This window comes from Saccoglossus kowalevskii, chromosome 2, assembly GCF_978046115.1.
Source record: "Saccoglossus kowalevskii chromosome 2, keSacKowa6.1, whole genome shotgun sequence".
In the NCBI taxonomy this organism is placed as follows: domain Eukaryota; kingdom Metazoa; phylum Hemichordata; class Enteropneusta; family Harrimaniidae; genus Saccoglossus; species Saccoglossus kowalevskii.
In genome coordinates, this window is record NC_140642.1 from 24,570,912 (window position 1) to 24,584,483 (window position 13,572).

The 13,572-nt window shown below is 32.2% G+C and overlaps 1 protein-coding gene across 1 annotated transcript; it reads right to left on the bottom strand.

Annotated features, from left to right (window-relative positions):
• Window positions 1-1,458: 1,458 nt before the first annotated feature.
• Window positions 1,459-13,554, bottom strand: LOC102810004 (ras-related protein Rab-15-like). Its single transcript, XM_006824762.3, has 7 exons — window positions 13,270-13,554; window positions 11,416-11,476; window positions 10,409-10,469; window positions 8,871-8,948; window positions 4,960-5,052; window positions 4,532-4,597; window positions 1,459-4,246 (listed from the first exon to the last, which is right to left on the bottom strand). Exons 1-7 carry the CDS (start codon window positions 13,391-13,393, stop codon window positions 4,091-4,093), a joined length of 639 nt encoding a protein of 212 aa, XP_006824825.1. The 5' UTR covers window positions 13,394-13,554; the 3' UTR covers window positions 1,459-4,090.
• Between the last annotated feature and the right edge of the window lie 18 nt (window positions 13,555-13,572).

The window sequence follows — 13,572 nt, forward strand, 5'->3', positions numbered from 1 at the left end:
CAGGCTGGGTTAGTTTTACATTAAATATATATATTACCTAATTAGTATGATTCATTAGTTTCTGCTTTTCCATCAATATCTCAAATACTAATCGTCTTATTTTAAACGAATCTTGGTACCTAAATTCTCTAAGATGATTCAACGACCTAGTTTAAGTTTAAACACACCCATAATAATATTCTAATTTGCATAATAAATAGATCAAATTCTATGCATGTTATTTACCTAATTTGCATAATATGAATAATAATTTCATTGAAACTTGGTACATATGTGCTCTGGGGCAATTCAGACGTAATTAGGTTAATGTTTAAAACCATGTATATTGATTATCTAATTTTTTTAGCCAATTTCTGATATCAAGAACAAAAGCATCGTTCAATCAGTAAATTTTATTTTGTTGGTTGATGCTGTAAAGGAAAGTCGATAATTTGCTTGTATAAAAGGACAATGGACAACACATCATAGCAAACTACATGTGGCATTCAACCATGTATCACCTACTTGGCTCATTCAGTAGAGAGACCATGTATTCACGCAACTGTAATATATAGAGTGTTGCTGCTCAAAATTATGTCCCATTTTTAAATAGTGAGGGGAAAATTGTACTCTCCACTTGGAATATGTGAAAAAAAGATCGTTCTGAAAAACAGTTCCTTTTTGAGAACAACAACTAGTAAACAGATACTGGTACTGTCAGGAACTTTCCCGGTAAACATGCAAAATTAAAAAAAAAGGCATTGTCAAAAGCGAACTGGAGACAAGCCAAAAAGTAGTACTACAGATATAAAACCATATTTTTAATGGGACGAGTAATATGAACATACCGATAAGTTAATTTACATTGCATACCACATACATACAAGCATGTGCCTATCAACCTGTGCTAAGGGAATTCTTTATTAAGAAGGTAAACCTTCTTTGCTCCTGGTCAACTAGAAACTGACTGAAATCCAAAACATGCAACATGCAATACTCCCTGTGCATCTGATTTTATTCAAACTACATATATATTGGGGAATAAAGATTAATTAATTAATTATTGTCACAAATATATATATTCTATATTTCATTTCAAATTTATATTTCACAACTGAGACTTGCTGCATAGATGTATTCAAATGATCGTTTTGATGTGATCATTGCTCTGTGGAGGCAAACATGTGATTTTGTGTAGAACATTGTTTGCGGGTTGCTGTTACTTCAACTAAATACAAACTGGGACCATGACAATGACTTGTTAGATTAAGACGGATGTCTACATACCCAATATGAATATCATTTTTGCTAAGTTAAACCTGAAAACCATCCTGGAGATCAAATAAAGATTTTGAGAAATCAGTGTTGTCATCCAAGAACATGAAAATAACTGCCAGAGACTCACTTACCAGGCTAACTTGTGTCATTGGTAATACTGATATATTTGTGGAAATGAGAGACATAAAATAAAAGACAGTATTGGTTTGACTCGTTTATTTTACAACTTCAAGTAACAATAAAAAACGTCATGACTTTGTTCAGCTACACCTTGCTTTAGCAGCCATGCCCCAACCACCAATAAAGCCAATTTATAATAGAATAGAATAAATTAGACTATATGGAATACAAAACCTTTTAAATTTATCAGTAACAATATGGTACTTTGAATAAGTTTTCATGGAAGACTGGAAACCTTGTGAAATGTAAAAGGATTTCTTAAATAAGTACATTCTAATTGAGAGGTTGAATACTGTAAAAGCATTGATTTTCACAATTATTTTGTTTCAATTATTTAATATATGATAAGAGTCACTAGGTTATAAATTCCCAGTAAAATAAGAAGATATATTGTATTTTTTTCGACTGTGGATTTAGCAGTTTTAAAAAATATAAAACTTAAAAGTGAATATTAATGCACTTACAGTATACATGTGAACAATACATCTATTATCAAATTTTGCTCAATAGAAACACACACAAACTAAAAATTGCATTTTTTTTTTCATATGCTGGAACATATTAAATATGACCATAAACATTAGGCTACATAAGCAAATGAACTGATAATAGAACAAAGACGGTACTCTGATCGTCATAGGTTGTGAGTCTACATGAGCCTATAGTTGCTCGTACTCTGTTCACCGATACTGTAAGGAATTTATCACAGTTTACTAAATTGTATGCCAGTGAGAAAGAATACAGTAATATTACTGAACACTAAATTTTTATCACTGGAAATATAGATTCACCAATTGAGAGAAATTGTGACTAAACAAACAAAGTAATTCTAGTAAATTTTCCTTCTGATCGGCAGTCACTCAGAAGGTAGATTTTGATTGGTTTAGAGTCAATGACTGACTAAACAATAAATTACTAATAGTTTTGTGAGCCATTGCAGATCAGCCCAGATTTTCATTGCTGCAAGATTTATCTCAAGAAATATAGCTCCACAGTCATGTTGCATGGGACCCATGACTAGAGCTCTAAAGCACTTGAATGTTGTTGCCTTGATGCTATCAGCCCTATTTTTGCCCTTGTCAAAAGTTTCCTATTCAAATGAATGTAAAACAGCTCGTGGTGCAGCGCTCATGCAAAAGCTCTATCCGAAAATACATTCACCCTAATGTAAATACTCTACCCACAATGCAATTTAACAGAGATTTAGTATACGCTGATACACCAGGTTTGTGCTATCACAGACTTGATCCAGTTATATTTGTTAGTGCATTGGCCTATGCAAAATAAACAGCAGCGCATTTTATAAAAGTAAGTTTTACAAATTAATACAGTTCATTATAATCACACATTTACTTGGAAACATTGATATTAGTTTTTCCTTCTAGACCTTAATTCCAAATTTTAGTCATTACATTTGTAGGCTACCAGTTCTATGTCATGTTACTGAAAACCTAACATGAAATTTTAAGTCTACGGGATGTGCCTATATAATTAAAGAATACAGGTGGTGTCGTCCATAAACTATGATATTGTGTACAAAAACAAATATAAATATGCGTTTAATAACCTAGTATTTGTACTGACAATAGACCTGGTAATAAAAAAAACAGGTAATGGTAAATACACACAGCTTGTCATTTCTCAACCTTCCATTGAGGAATCATTGAAGTATTGAACCAAATCCATCACAATGAGCATTTTTAAAACCTCGAAATCAAGTACAACCATAAAAATCATGTAAATATAAATAAATTGAGCTTACTTCTGTTAAGCACACATACGCTCTAATAAATAACTTTTACATTTAGTACTATAAACTAGCACACATTAAGTAATACCACTAAAATGAAGTACCGTACTGTGAGAAATATTAATTATGCCATGCAAAAATAAACCTGAGTGAAACCTGAAAATAAAATTCATATGAGGAAATATAGGAAGCAGATGTTGGAAAGTTATATCATAATGTGGCAGACTCATTGAGCTTTCAACAAAGACAACATTTTCATTGATTCGGCAGCTGACTTGATTTGAATCCCCAATACATCTTTGCAACATGTGAAATAAAAGGCACGTTAAGTTCCATAATATTTTCGAAAGCAGTCGAATTGAGTAGATTATGGAGCGGAATGTGTGTAGTAATTTTGGTATAGCACTTATACGTATAAATTTACACTCCAAGAAGACAATATTGTACTGGATATTGTGTGATTGATTTTTAAGTACAATACTGATAGCTTGGAGAGCTTGCGAAACCTGTTGTAAACACAGGTTGTGCCATGTAAATATAACAGTTTTCAAAGTAATCAATGGAAGCATGTTAGAATAAATAAACTGGATTGAATAGACCATTTTCTGTTCACTGCGAGAATCACGCGTTATGCGTGAAATCGAACGTAAAAACAGGGCAAACAAAGGTCATAGCGGCGTCAAACATTGCGTGAGATTTGACAAACGCGAAAGTATTTTCGGGGACATTTCCATGCTTAATAATGTGCTGTTCACATTTGATGATGGGCAATTTCGATTAAGTAAGGGTATTCGGAAGCAATATTCCTCTGTCGAAGTTCGATTTTTGCGGCAGGCGCTCAACGCGCGTTTTTCATGCATCTCGTGAGATCTCGCAATTGTACGGAAAATCACCTATTGCACTTTACATTAAAACACAACAGCCGTTATTGTCCTTTCCTTGTTTTTCTATAATGTGGGCATCGCTGTCTTCTCGACAGAAAAGCCGAATGTGTTCCATCTGTTTGTCAATTTCTTTTTTATGTCTCTTCATAACTATTCTCGCTAGCATTATAAACGCCTGTAAAAGTGAGATAAAAAAAGTTATGAGATTGATCCGTGAGATGGTCCAAACGAGATTAAGCTGCATTTTTGCAGTATTTGCTCTATTTGCATACATGACAGTTTCAATGCGGTTGGCAGTTTTATTTGAAAAGCACTGCAGTGCAGAATGCAGTTTTATTTGAAAAGCTGTCGTACAAAAGTATAACAAGTACCGGTATAACAATAATATTCATGTCCAAATATGGTACGTTTATTTCTATTATTATCGGTATATTTAATAAAAAAAACTTTTAATATATACCTCATTAATATTCATGTCCATATACGCACTTGTCTCATAAAATGGAATTCTGTGTTCTTTTGCAAACTGAAAAATAAATGAAGCAAACTTGAAGTCAGACATAGTGATGATGGGGATATATATAAAAATAATTGATATCATAAAGTCTGAGATAAATAATTACTGGATTACCTCATCCGAATATTTTGAATTACATTTTAATCATTGCAAAACAATTTATAAATGATTGTAGTCAAGGAAAAAAAGTATCCTCAACCAAACTATTTGTCAGTAAAATAAGGAGAGTGTTTGAACTGATTCTAAGACAAAAACCCTATTCAGAAATGTTCAAGACCAATTTTTTGCGGACTAGTTTGTTTCTTATGTAGCTGTTGTAGTTTTTTTTTAATCATACATGTAAATGTATATAAAAAAAAAATTAAATTTACCATTTCTCCATGCTCCTTGGATACCTTTCTTTCCGAGTTATAAGCATCACTCTTGTTAGCAACAAGTATAAGTTCTACATCTTCTGGTGCAAACTACAGTAATAAAAATACATACAGATTTGTAACTTTGACAATAGTGCCCTCTATTGGTGAATATGTATTTGCTAAATAATACCCAGAAGGCAATGCAGCTTTGCTACATTTCACAGAAGATGCATACATGCAGAGGAGCTCATCAAATTTTAATACTTAACACTTTCCAGACATGAAGAAACTGCAATTATGTCAAATATTATACTATATTTGTTAGGAAGTACACTGTTATTCACCAGTATGTACAGGGAATAATTTTACTTTTTGTACATTATCAAACTTTTTTGCAAGTCATAATGTAGAATTCATAGGAGCAAAATATCCTGATTGAGAAGATGTAATTGTGTTAAATATTTAGTTTAAAAAATGTATTTTGTTATTGAGATTTATTTCATTATTTTGTTAACTGTTACAAAAACTATCTACTAGTATTTTAGGGTTATCACCTGATTGCTAGCAAAAAAGCATCCAATCAAGTTGCTTGTATACATGCACTCAATGTGGCTGAATACTGTTTGTTAGATGTCCTGTGATTGGTCATGAAATAAGCTCAGGGATCAAGATGAACCAGCATTTATATTTTAATAGTTAATAGTTTAAAGTAACTTAAAAATAAATAATTATAGCCATCAGTGATCTTATTTTATTATTAGGTATTTACATTAAAGAATATTTTTGTTTCATATTAAAAGTGAATGTATTAGAACAGATTAGGTAGACATTGTGTGATGTAAAAAAGTTACATTATTCCTGTTATGACATTTCAAATGAATTGTAATAAAAAAAGAATTCAATCAAACTGGCTGTGTCATATAAAAAAGAAGTTGTTTATATTATCTTAAACCAGACAGTAAAAAACTATGAGACACGATAATGGTCAGCAAAATAAACCTAAATTCTAGGAAATAGTTGCAGTGTCAAGACACATTTATTTCATACTGACATCAATAGAGTTTAACATATGAATGGCACAGAACCAATCTTTTATATCGCTAAGTCATAGTTCTGCAGCAGTAACAACAGGACCACCAATTTACTATTTCAAGTCGCCAGCACAATGTAGGTCAAAGGTTATACATTCAATTCATATATTTTTTATGGTTATTGTGAGCGTGGGTTAAAAATGTGTGCATCAAACTGTATTTTGTCAGAATTTAAAAAAATAATAAAATAAACAGGATAATTGGCAAAATGGTTATACGGCTGGTCTCACTTAGACGCTATAAGACTGCACATCAATACACATGGGAGTATATCGAATGCTTATTTGCTCGTGAAAAATTTCAACTATACAGGAATAACTTGATTATGTCAATTTTGCATTGATGAACCAACTATAAAATCTCCAACAGTTCAGATGTTAAAACTTCTACTTGCTTTGGTTGATGTCATAGGTTCAAACCCCATCCAGGATAAAATTTTTAATATTTGAGAACTCTACTCCTCATAAACTCCAGATATTAATGCACCTTGGCAAAAGTAGTTTTATAACTACAGGGTGCATGGTGTGATCTATTTACGCAAGATTTACACTAGCAGTTTAGAAGTTACATTGAATTAACATTAGTAGTTTACTAGTTATGTGAGATTTACAATGAAGGTTCATCAAGAGTGGTATAAATAACAATGGGCCACATTACCAAGAGTTGTATAAAGAACAATAGGTCACATTACCAAGAGTGGTATAAATAACAATAGGTCACATTACCAAGAGTGGTATAAATAACAATAGGTCGCATTACCAAGAGTGGTATAAATAACAATTGGCCACATTACCAAGAGTGGTATAAATAACAATGGGCCACATTACCAAGAGTGGTATAAATAACAATAGGTCACATTACCAAGAGTGGTATAAATAACAATAGGTCGCATTACCAAGAGTGGTATAAATAACAATTGGCCACATTACCAAGAGTGGTATAAATAACAATGGGCCACATTACCAAGAGTGGTATAAATAACAATGGGCCACATTACCAAGAGTGGTATAAAGAACAATGAGCTACATTATCAAGAGTGGTATAAAGAACAATAGGTCATTACCAAGTATGGTATAAATAACAATGGGCCACATTACCAAGAGTGGTATAAATAACAATGAGCTACATTATCAAGAGTGGTATAAAGAACAATAGGTCATTACCAAGTATGGTATAAATAACAATGGGCCACATTACCAAGAGTGGTATAAATAACAATAGGTCGCATTACCAAGAGTGGTATAAATAACAATGGGCCACATTACCAAGAGTGGTATAAAGAACAATGAGCTACATTATCAAGAGTGGTATAAAGAACAATAGGTCATTACCAAGTATGGTATAAATAACAATGGGCCACATTACCAAGAGTGGTATAAAGAACAATGAGCTACATTATCAAGAGTGGTATAAAGAACAATAGGTCATTACCAAGTATGGTATAAATAACAATGGGCCACATTACCAAGAGTGGTATAAATAACAATAGGTATCATTACCAAGTATGGTATAAATAACAATGGGCCACATTACCAAGAGTAGTATAAATAACAATAGGTGTCATTACCAAGTATGGTATAAATAACAATGGGCCACATTACCAAGAGTGGTATAAAGAACAATGAGCTACATTATCAAGAGTGGTATAAAGAACAATGGGCCACATTATCAAGAGTGGTATAAAGAACAATAAGTCACATTACCAAGTATGGTATAAATAACAATGGGCCACATTACCAAGAGCGGTATAAAGAACAATAGGTCACATTACCAAGTATGGTATAAATAACAATGGGCCACATTACCAAGAGTGGTATAAAGAACAATAGGTCACATTACCAAGAGTGGTATAAAGAACAATAGGTCACATTACCAAGAGTGGTATAAATAACAATAGATGTCATTACCAAGTATGGTATAAATAACAATGGGCCACATTACCAAGAGTAGTATAAATAACAATAGGTGTCATTACCAAGTATGGTATAAATAACAATGGGCCACATTACCAAGAGTGGTATAAAGAACAATGAGCTACATTATCAAGAGTGGTATAAAGAACAATGGGCCACATTATCAAGAGTGGTATAAAGAACAATAGGTCACATTACCAAGTATGGTATAAATAACAATGGGCCACATTACCAAGAGTGGTATAAAGAACAATAGGTCACATTACCAAGTATGGTATAAATAACAATGGGCCACATTACCAAGAGTGGTATAAAGAACAATAGGTCACATTACCAAGAGTGGTATAAAGAACAATAGGTCACATTACCAAGAGTGGTATAAAGAACAATAGGTCACATTACCAAGAGTGGTATAAAGAACAATTGGCCACATTACCAAGAGTGGTATAAATAACAATTGGCCACATTACCAAGAGTGGTATAAAGAACAATTGGCCACATTACCAAGAGTGGTATAAAGAACAATAGGTCACATTACCAAGAGTGGTATAAATAACAATTGGCCACATTACCAAGAGTGGTATAAAGAACAATTGGCCACATTACCAAGAGTGGTATAAAGAACAATTGGCCACATTACCAAGAGTGGTATAAAGAACAATTGGCCACATTACCAAGAGTGATATAAAGAACAATTGGCCACATTACCAAGAGTGGTATAAATAACAATGGGCCACATTACCAAGAGTGGTATAAATAACAATTGGCCACATTACCAAGAGTGGTATAAAGAACAATTGGCCACATTACCAAGAGTGGTATAAATAACAATTGGCCACATTACCAAGAGTGGTATAAAGAACAATTGGCCACATTACCAAGCGTTAAAGCGGTTTACAGTATAGTATTTGACTATACTCACATCTGAAATGTACTTCATCCATTTTTGAATATTTTTAAAAGATTCTTCATTTTTCATATCATACACAAGAACAATTCCCTGTAAACAAACAAGTCAATTTATTCACTATATGGGTACATTCTGAATATGAAATATTACAGAAATCACCACCTTTTTTCTATTTATAGTCTGCACTTTCCTTCAGAAGATTGAGAAAAAATAGCCAATTTTTTTTTAGCAAAAATCGAAAATTTACTCAAAATTAGTATGTTAGCCTTAAAATTAGAGTTCGTTTCCAAAAATATTGAAAATTATAAGAAAAAAGTGCAGGTTAATGGAACAGGCTATACATGCAAGGTGGCACTTTTGATGACCCTCGCACTAATACCAATTACTATATGCAAATGAATACGAGTATGAATATTTAATATTTGAAATCATCACAGGATTTGTTCACATAGTTTAATGTGCAGCACAACATATCGGTAGCACAAGCTTTGTAATATAAATCTATATTACATAGTTTTTTTATGTTCAGTAGAGCTTATTCTTGTTATTGGCACTTAAAGCGGGGGAGTCGTCACCTACACATGCGACAGACGGCCATAACGTGTCGTTGTTTACAAAAAAAGTGTCTACCCACGAGCTTTTGCATTTTTAGCATGAGTTATCGTCGCTTGGAACACAATTCCTGTACGTGCGCAGGTGACAAACCTTTGCCTTTTCAGCAGTAGTCTGAGATGCAGTACACCACACTCAGTTGTTTCCTGAATAGTCCTTTCCTTTCAAATTTATAGGACAACTATTTCACCACAGTGAACGTTGAATATCAAACATTAAGTACTCCCTAGGTTAGTTGTGGTTAGTGTCCTCAGAATTCAAAAGCAGGGATTTATAGTACGAATAGTTACGACACAATTATAACTTGATAAATGGTGCAATGCGTCAGGTTTCAAACAGCATAACTTGGTAACTTTCAGATTTGATTTTTAGCCAAGTTATTCAAAATTGAAAGGCCTTTCAACTCAGTTTTGCAGACAATACAACTTTAGGCGCCTCTCTTAAATCATAGAGCTAAAAAAAAGCTCCATTCTTAAACTGAGCTAGATTTTTAAACAATAAAAAATCACTGAGTTAAAAGCCTTTGTTTGTTTTTGAAGGCAATGTGAGTTTTTTTTTTCTCTATAAAATAAAAACTTCCAGTACAAAATAACTGCGTAAAAAGGTCAGGGTAGCATATCTACTTTTAATTAATATTTCCTATTTTAGCAAAAACAACATATGTTTTTATCTTGTTTTGGAAGTTCTATTTTACATATTTGAAGCTTCAGGCAACATGCATTACCATGGCAACATACTATTAAGTGCATAAACGAATGCAATGATGTAAAAACTATGACATTATACAGACACATTGTTAGTTGATCAAATTATGGTGTCATAGATTTCTAACTGATAACACGTACTACACACAGTGGTAACCATGGCAACTGATATAACGACTGACAAGAATGATTTTAATTAATATTCACGTCACGTCAGTCATATATATTACGTACCTGCGCTCTTCTGTAATATTGTTTTGTAATTGTTTCATATCTTTCTTGTCCTGCTGTATCCCTGAGGTGCAAATAGAGTGAAAATGTCATTTAATTGTAGCGATGTTGATGATTTTTTTATTGCATTGTGATGCATCTCACACACAATGGCAACTAAATAAAACATCCATCAGACAAAAACCACAATGAATGGTGACACAATTCACATCACAATAAACATCTACTAAAAAATACTCAAATTTCCATGGTAACGATAGTCATATAGCGCTAGCATGAGACAATTATTCATTGACATTTTACTACATCTATACAGTCATGTGGTTTTATTCGTCATTTCAACGATGAATTCTAGATCCAAATCAAAGTAAAAAGATTCCAAATTTGTTCTTTTAAATTCAACAGCTCAGACTATACCCTGATTTTATACACTAAGAAAGTTTCTCATTTTTGAATTGGTCAAAAAAATCTGTTTACAATGCAATGATTTAGGCCAGACTTTTATTATTGCTTGTTTCGCGAACCCGCCGAATGAACAAGAGCCGAAAATGAAATAAAAATAAAATTTTATTTCAGCGTAACTTCTCGCGCCCGCCGACTTGTAAGCACAAAAAATTGCTAACAAAATATTAGTTTTATCTTCGTTTTTTTTACCGTCCGCCGCATAACAAATTCAAGTTGTATTTTTGTGGGAGTATCATGGTCAAAGTACCAAAGTCTCGCGCAGATGAGAAACAAGGTTAAACATGGAATAAAATTGTATTTAATTTCTTCTCTCCAATCAATGATCTCACTTACAATTCTTTGAGAATCACACAAATCTAATGGAAAACAAAAATTAATTTTATTTTTTTTCCGCCCTCCTCAAAAAAATTGCCTTATAAAAACTCGAGAAACAAGGAATAAAAAAAACTCTGGCCTTAGTGTCAAAACATGTATTGTAGTTGAAATTCAATACCACATCAACATGAATTGTAAGTAAAAAAAAACCTAAATTTAATTCAGCTTACCATATCTGTATACGTATCTTTTTTCCATCAATTGTAAGTGTTTTAATTTTGAAATCAATTCCTAGAAAAACAAAAAACCAAGATGTTTAACTTCATGTACAGGTGCCAGGATATTCAAAAAAACAACAAGACAGAAACTAAAATGATACGAAAATACCCTGCAATATCAAACAAAATCTTAATCTGATTTGGCATTTATTATATTGGTTTATGGATTCGAAAATATCTTTATTTTTGCTGGGTGGAAAAATATATATCATTTCTGGATTACATGCCTAAATACGTGGATCAGTCACACTGTCATACAGGCAAAGGATTATACATGACGTTCTTCATTATTATCACTTGAATAGATATTCATTCAGTTTTATGAATTTAAAATTGCTTTATTTGTATTTTTACATTCATAAATGAAACAATTCATAGACATATAAAAATATTTTGTTTTCAACAACATTATGAATATTGTGAGTGAATTATACATAGTAAATTTTTTTTAACAATCAATATTTTTTCTTAGTATTACATTTTTAGACGAGGCCAATGAATGGCCTTGGGAATAATGACTTCTTCCAAAAAAATTTATATTTTATTTTATTACAAATTACAATTTTTTTTATGGTTTACAACAACGTCATTTGCAAATGGCACAACCTGTTCCATGTGAATGACACAGCATAGTAATGGTTGAGGTCAAAGGTCACTAGGTCAAATCTGATAAGAAATATCAAACAATTGTTTGTTTGTTTGGCTCGACCAATCATAGATTGAGATTGTAGGCTATCACTTTCAATATATTTTTTCCAACACTGCGCATTAAAAGCTGTTCCTCATTCACCAGCATGCATTTTTATCAGCAATTCATTTATATTTTGCTTGTAGATGTTAGAAAACTTGTTTGGCTTCCTTTGATACTCTGTTTTATTATTTTTTTAAATAAAAATTAAGCATGAACAGTGGTTCCAATAAGAGGGACATGATTTATTTTTTCCAGGTAATGGTTGAACAAAAATACAATGGTGTTTACAACATTTATAAGGAAGTTAGACAGAAAATAAATCAAATCCATTGTGGTAATATTTGCATCAATGTTAAATGAAAGCTGCTTTTATAATTGCAGAAGTGGAATTATATAATTCTATAACACATACTATTTAATTAATAATTGACATATAATAGTTTTTATACGTCCATTTCAGACTATCTATAGACAGTATTTTTTTGTAAATACCTATGAATCTTGATTCAAATTTAAATGGGAGGTTTTGATTGGTCAATGGGACATTCTGTTGTACCACCCTCTATACTCGATGCTAATTACTGATTTGGTGACGCTTTAATAATAGGTCATTCCAAAATTGTATTTTCACGTACTTGTGACATAAAATTCACAGTTGCTGTGATTGGTTGAACAGATTTCAACTGCCATGTTTCCAAATGTTATTTAAATATTTATCTGTAATTAGCCATATACAGCATCCATGATGTGTAATCTGAAATTATGCAAATAATCAGATTATGCAAATTAGATACTATATATAATTCAACTTTGACAGGTCGTATTTCCAAATACTATTTTAGAAACTTATTAATTTATTACTTAACGTTCTTTAGCTAGTGGTTGTTCATTGTTGTTTATAAGTATTTTTTTCATCAACTGTTCATTGTTTTGAAAACATCTTTTACAAAACTCATCTTTATTTTAATGGTTTGACACCTGTTGATATGATAGGTTAATTTTGAAGGATTAAATATCCGAAATTTAGACCGCTTCAGAAAAAAAAAAAACGATCACTAGCTGCTTTAATTACAGTAAAATAAACATTTTGAATCTAAGACATTGACCATACTCACCTATTGTTGAAACGTGAGTGGACGAGATATCGTCATCTGCAAATCGACATAACATGCAAGTTTTACCGACGCCTGAGTCGCCAACCATCAGTAAACGAATTATAATATCGTACTGCTTCGCCATGGTTCGTTGACTACGCACACAAATCTAATGCTACAACATCAAATACGTGGATGTGAGTCGCAAGATTAAATATAAATAGGACTTCCGCACATTCAACACCACGCAGCCATTCTGATGGTAGACGTGTATTGTGACTGTGTGATGATGAATGAATGGAGACCGGAAGTGAATTATTTCTG

Coding starts and splice junctions, on each gene's coding strand:
- LOC102810004 (XM_006824762.3), bottom strand. CDS start 13,393: ATGGCGAAGCAGTACGATATTATAATTCGTTTACTGATGGTTGGCGAC. Junction 11,477..13,269: donor CACTCACGTTTCAACAATAG/GTGAGTATGGTC, acceptor TTGTTTTTCTAG/GAATTGATTTCAAAATTAAA. Junction 4,247..4,531: donor TGGACATGAATATTAATGAG/GTATATATTAAA, acceptor TCACTTTTACAG/GCGTTTATAATGCTAGCGAG.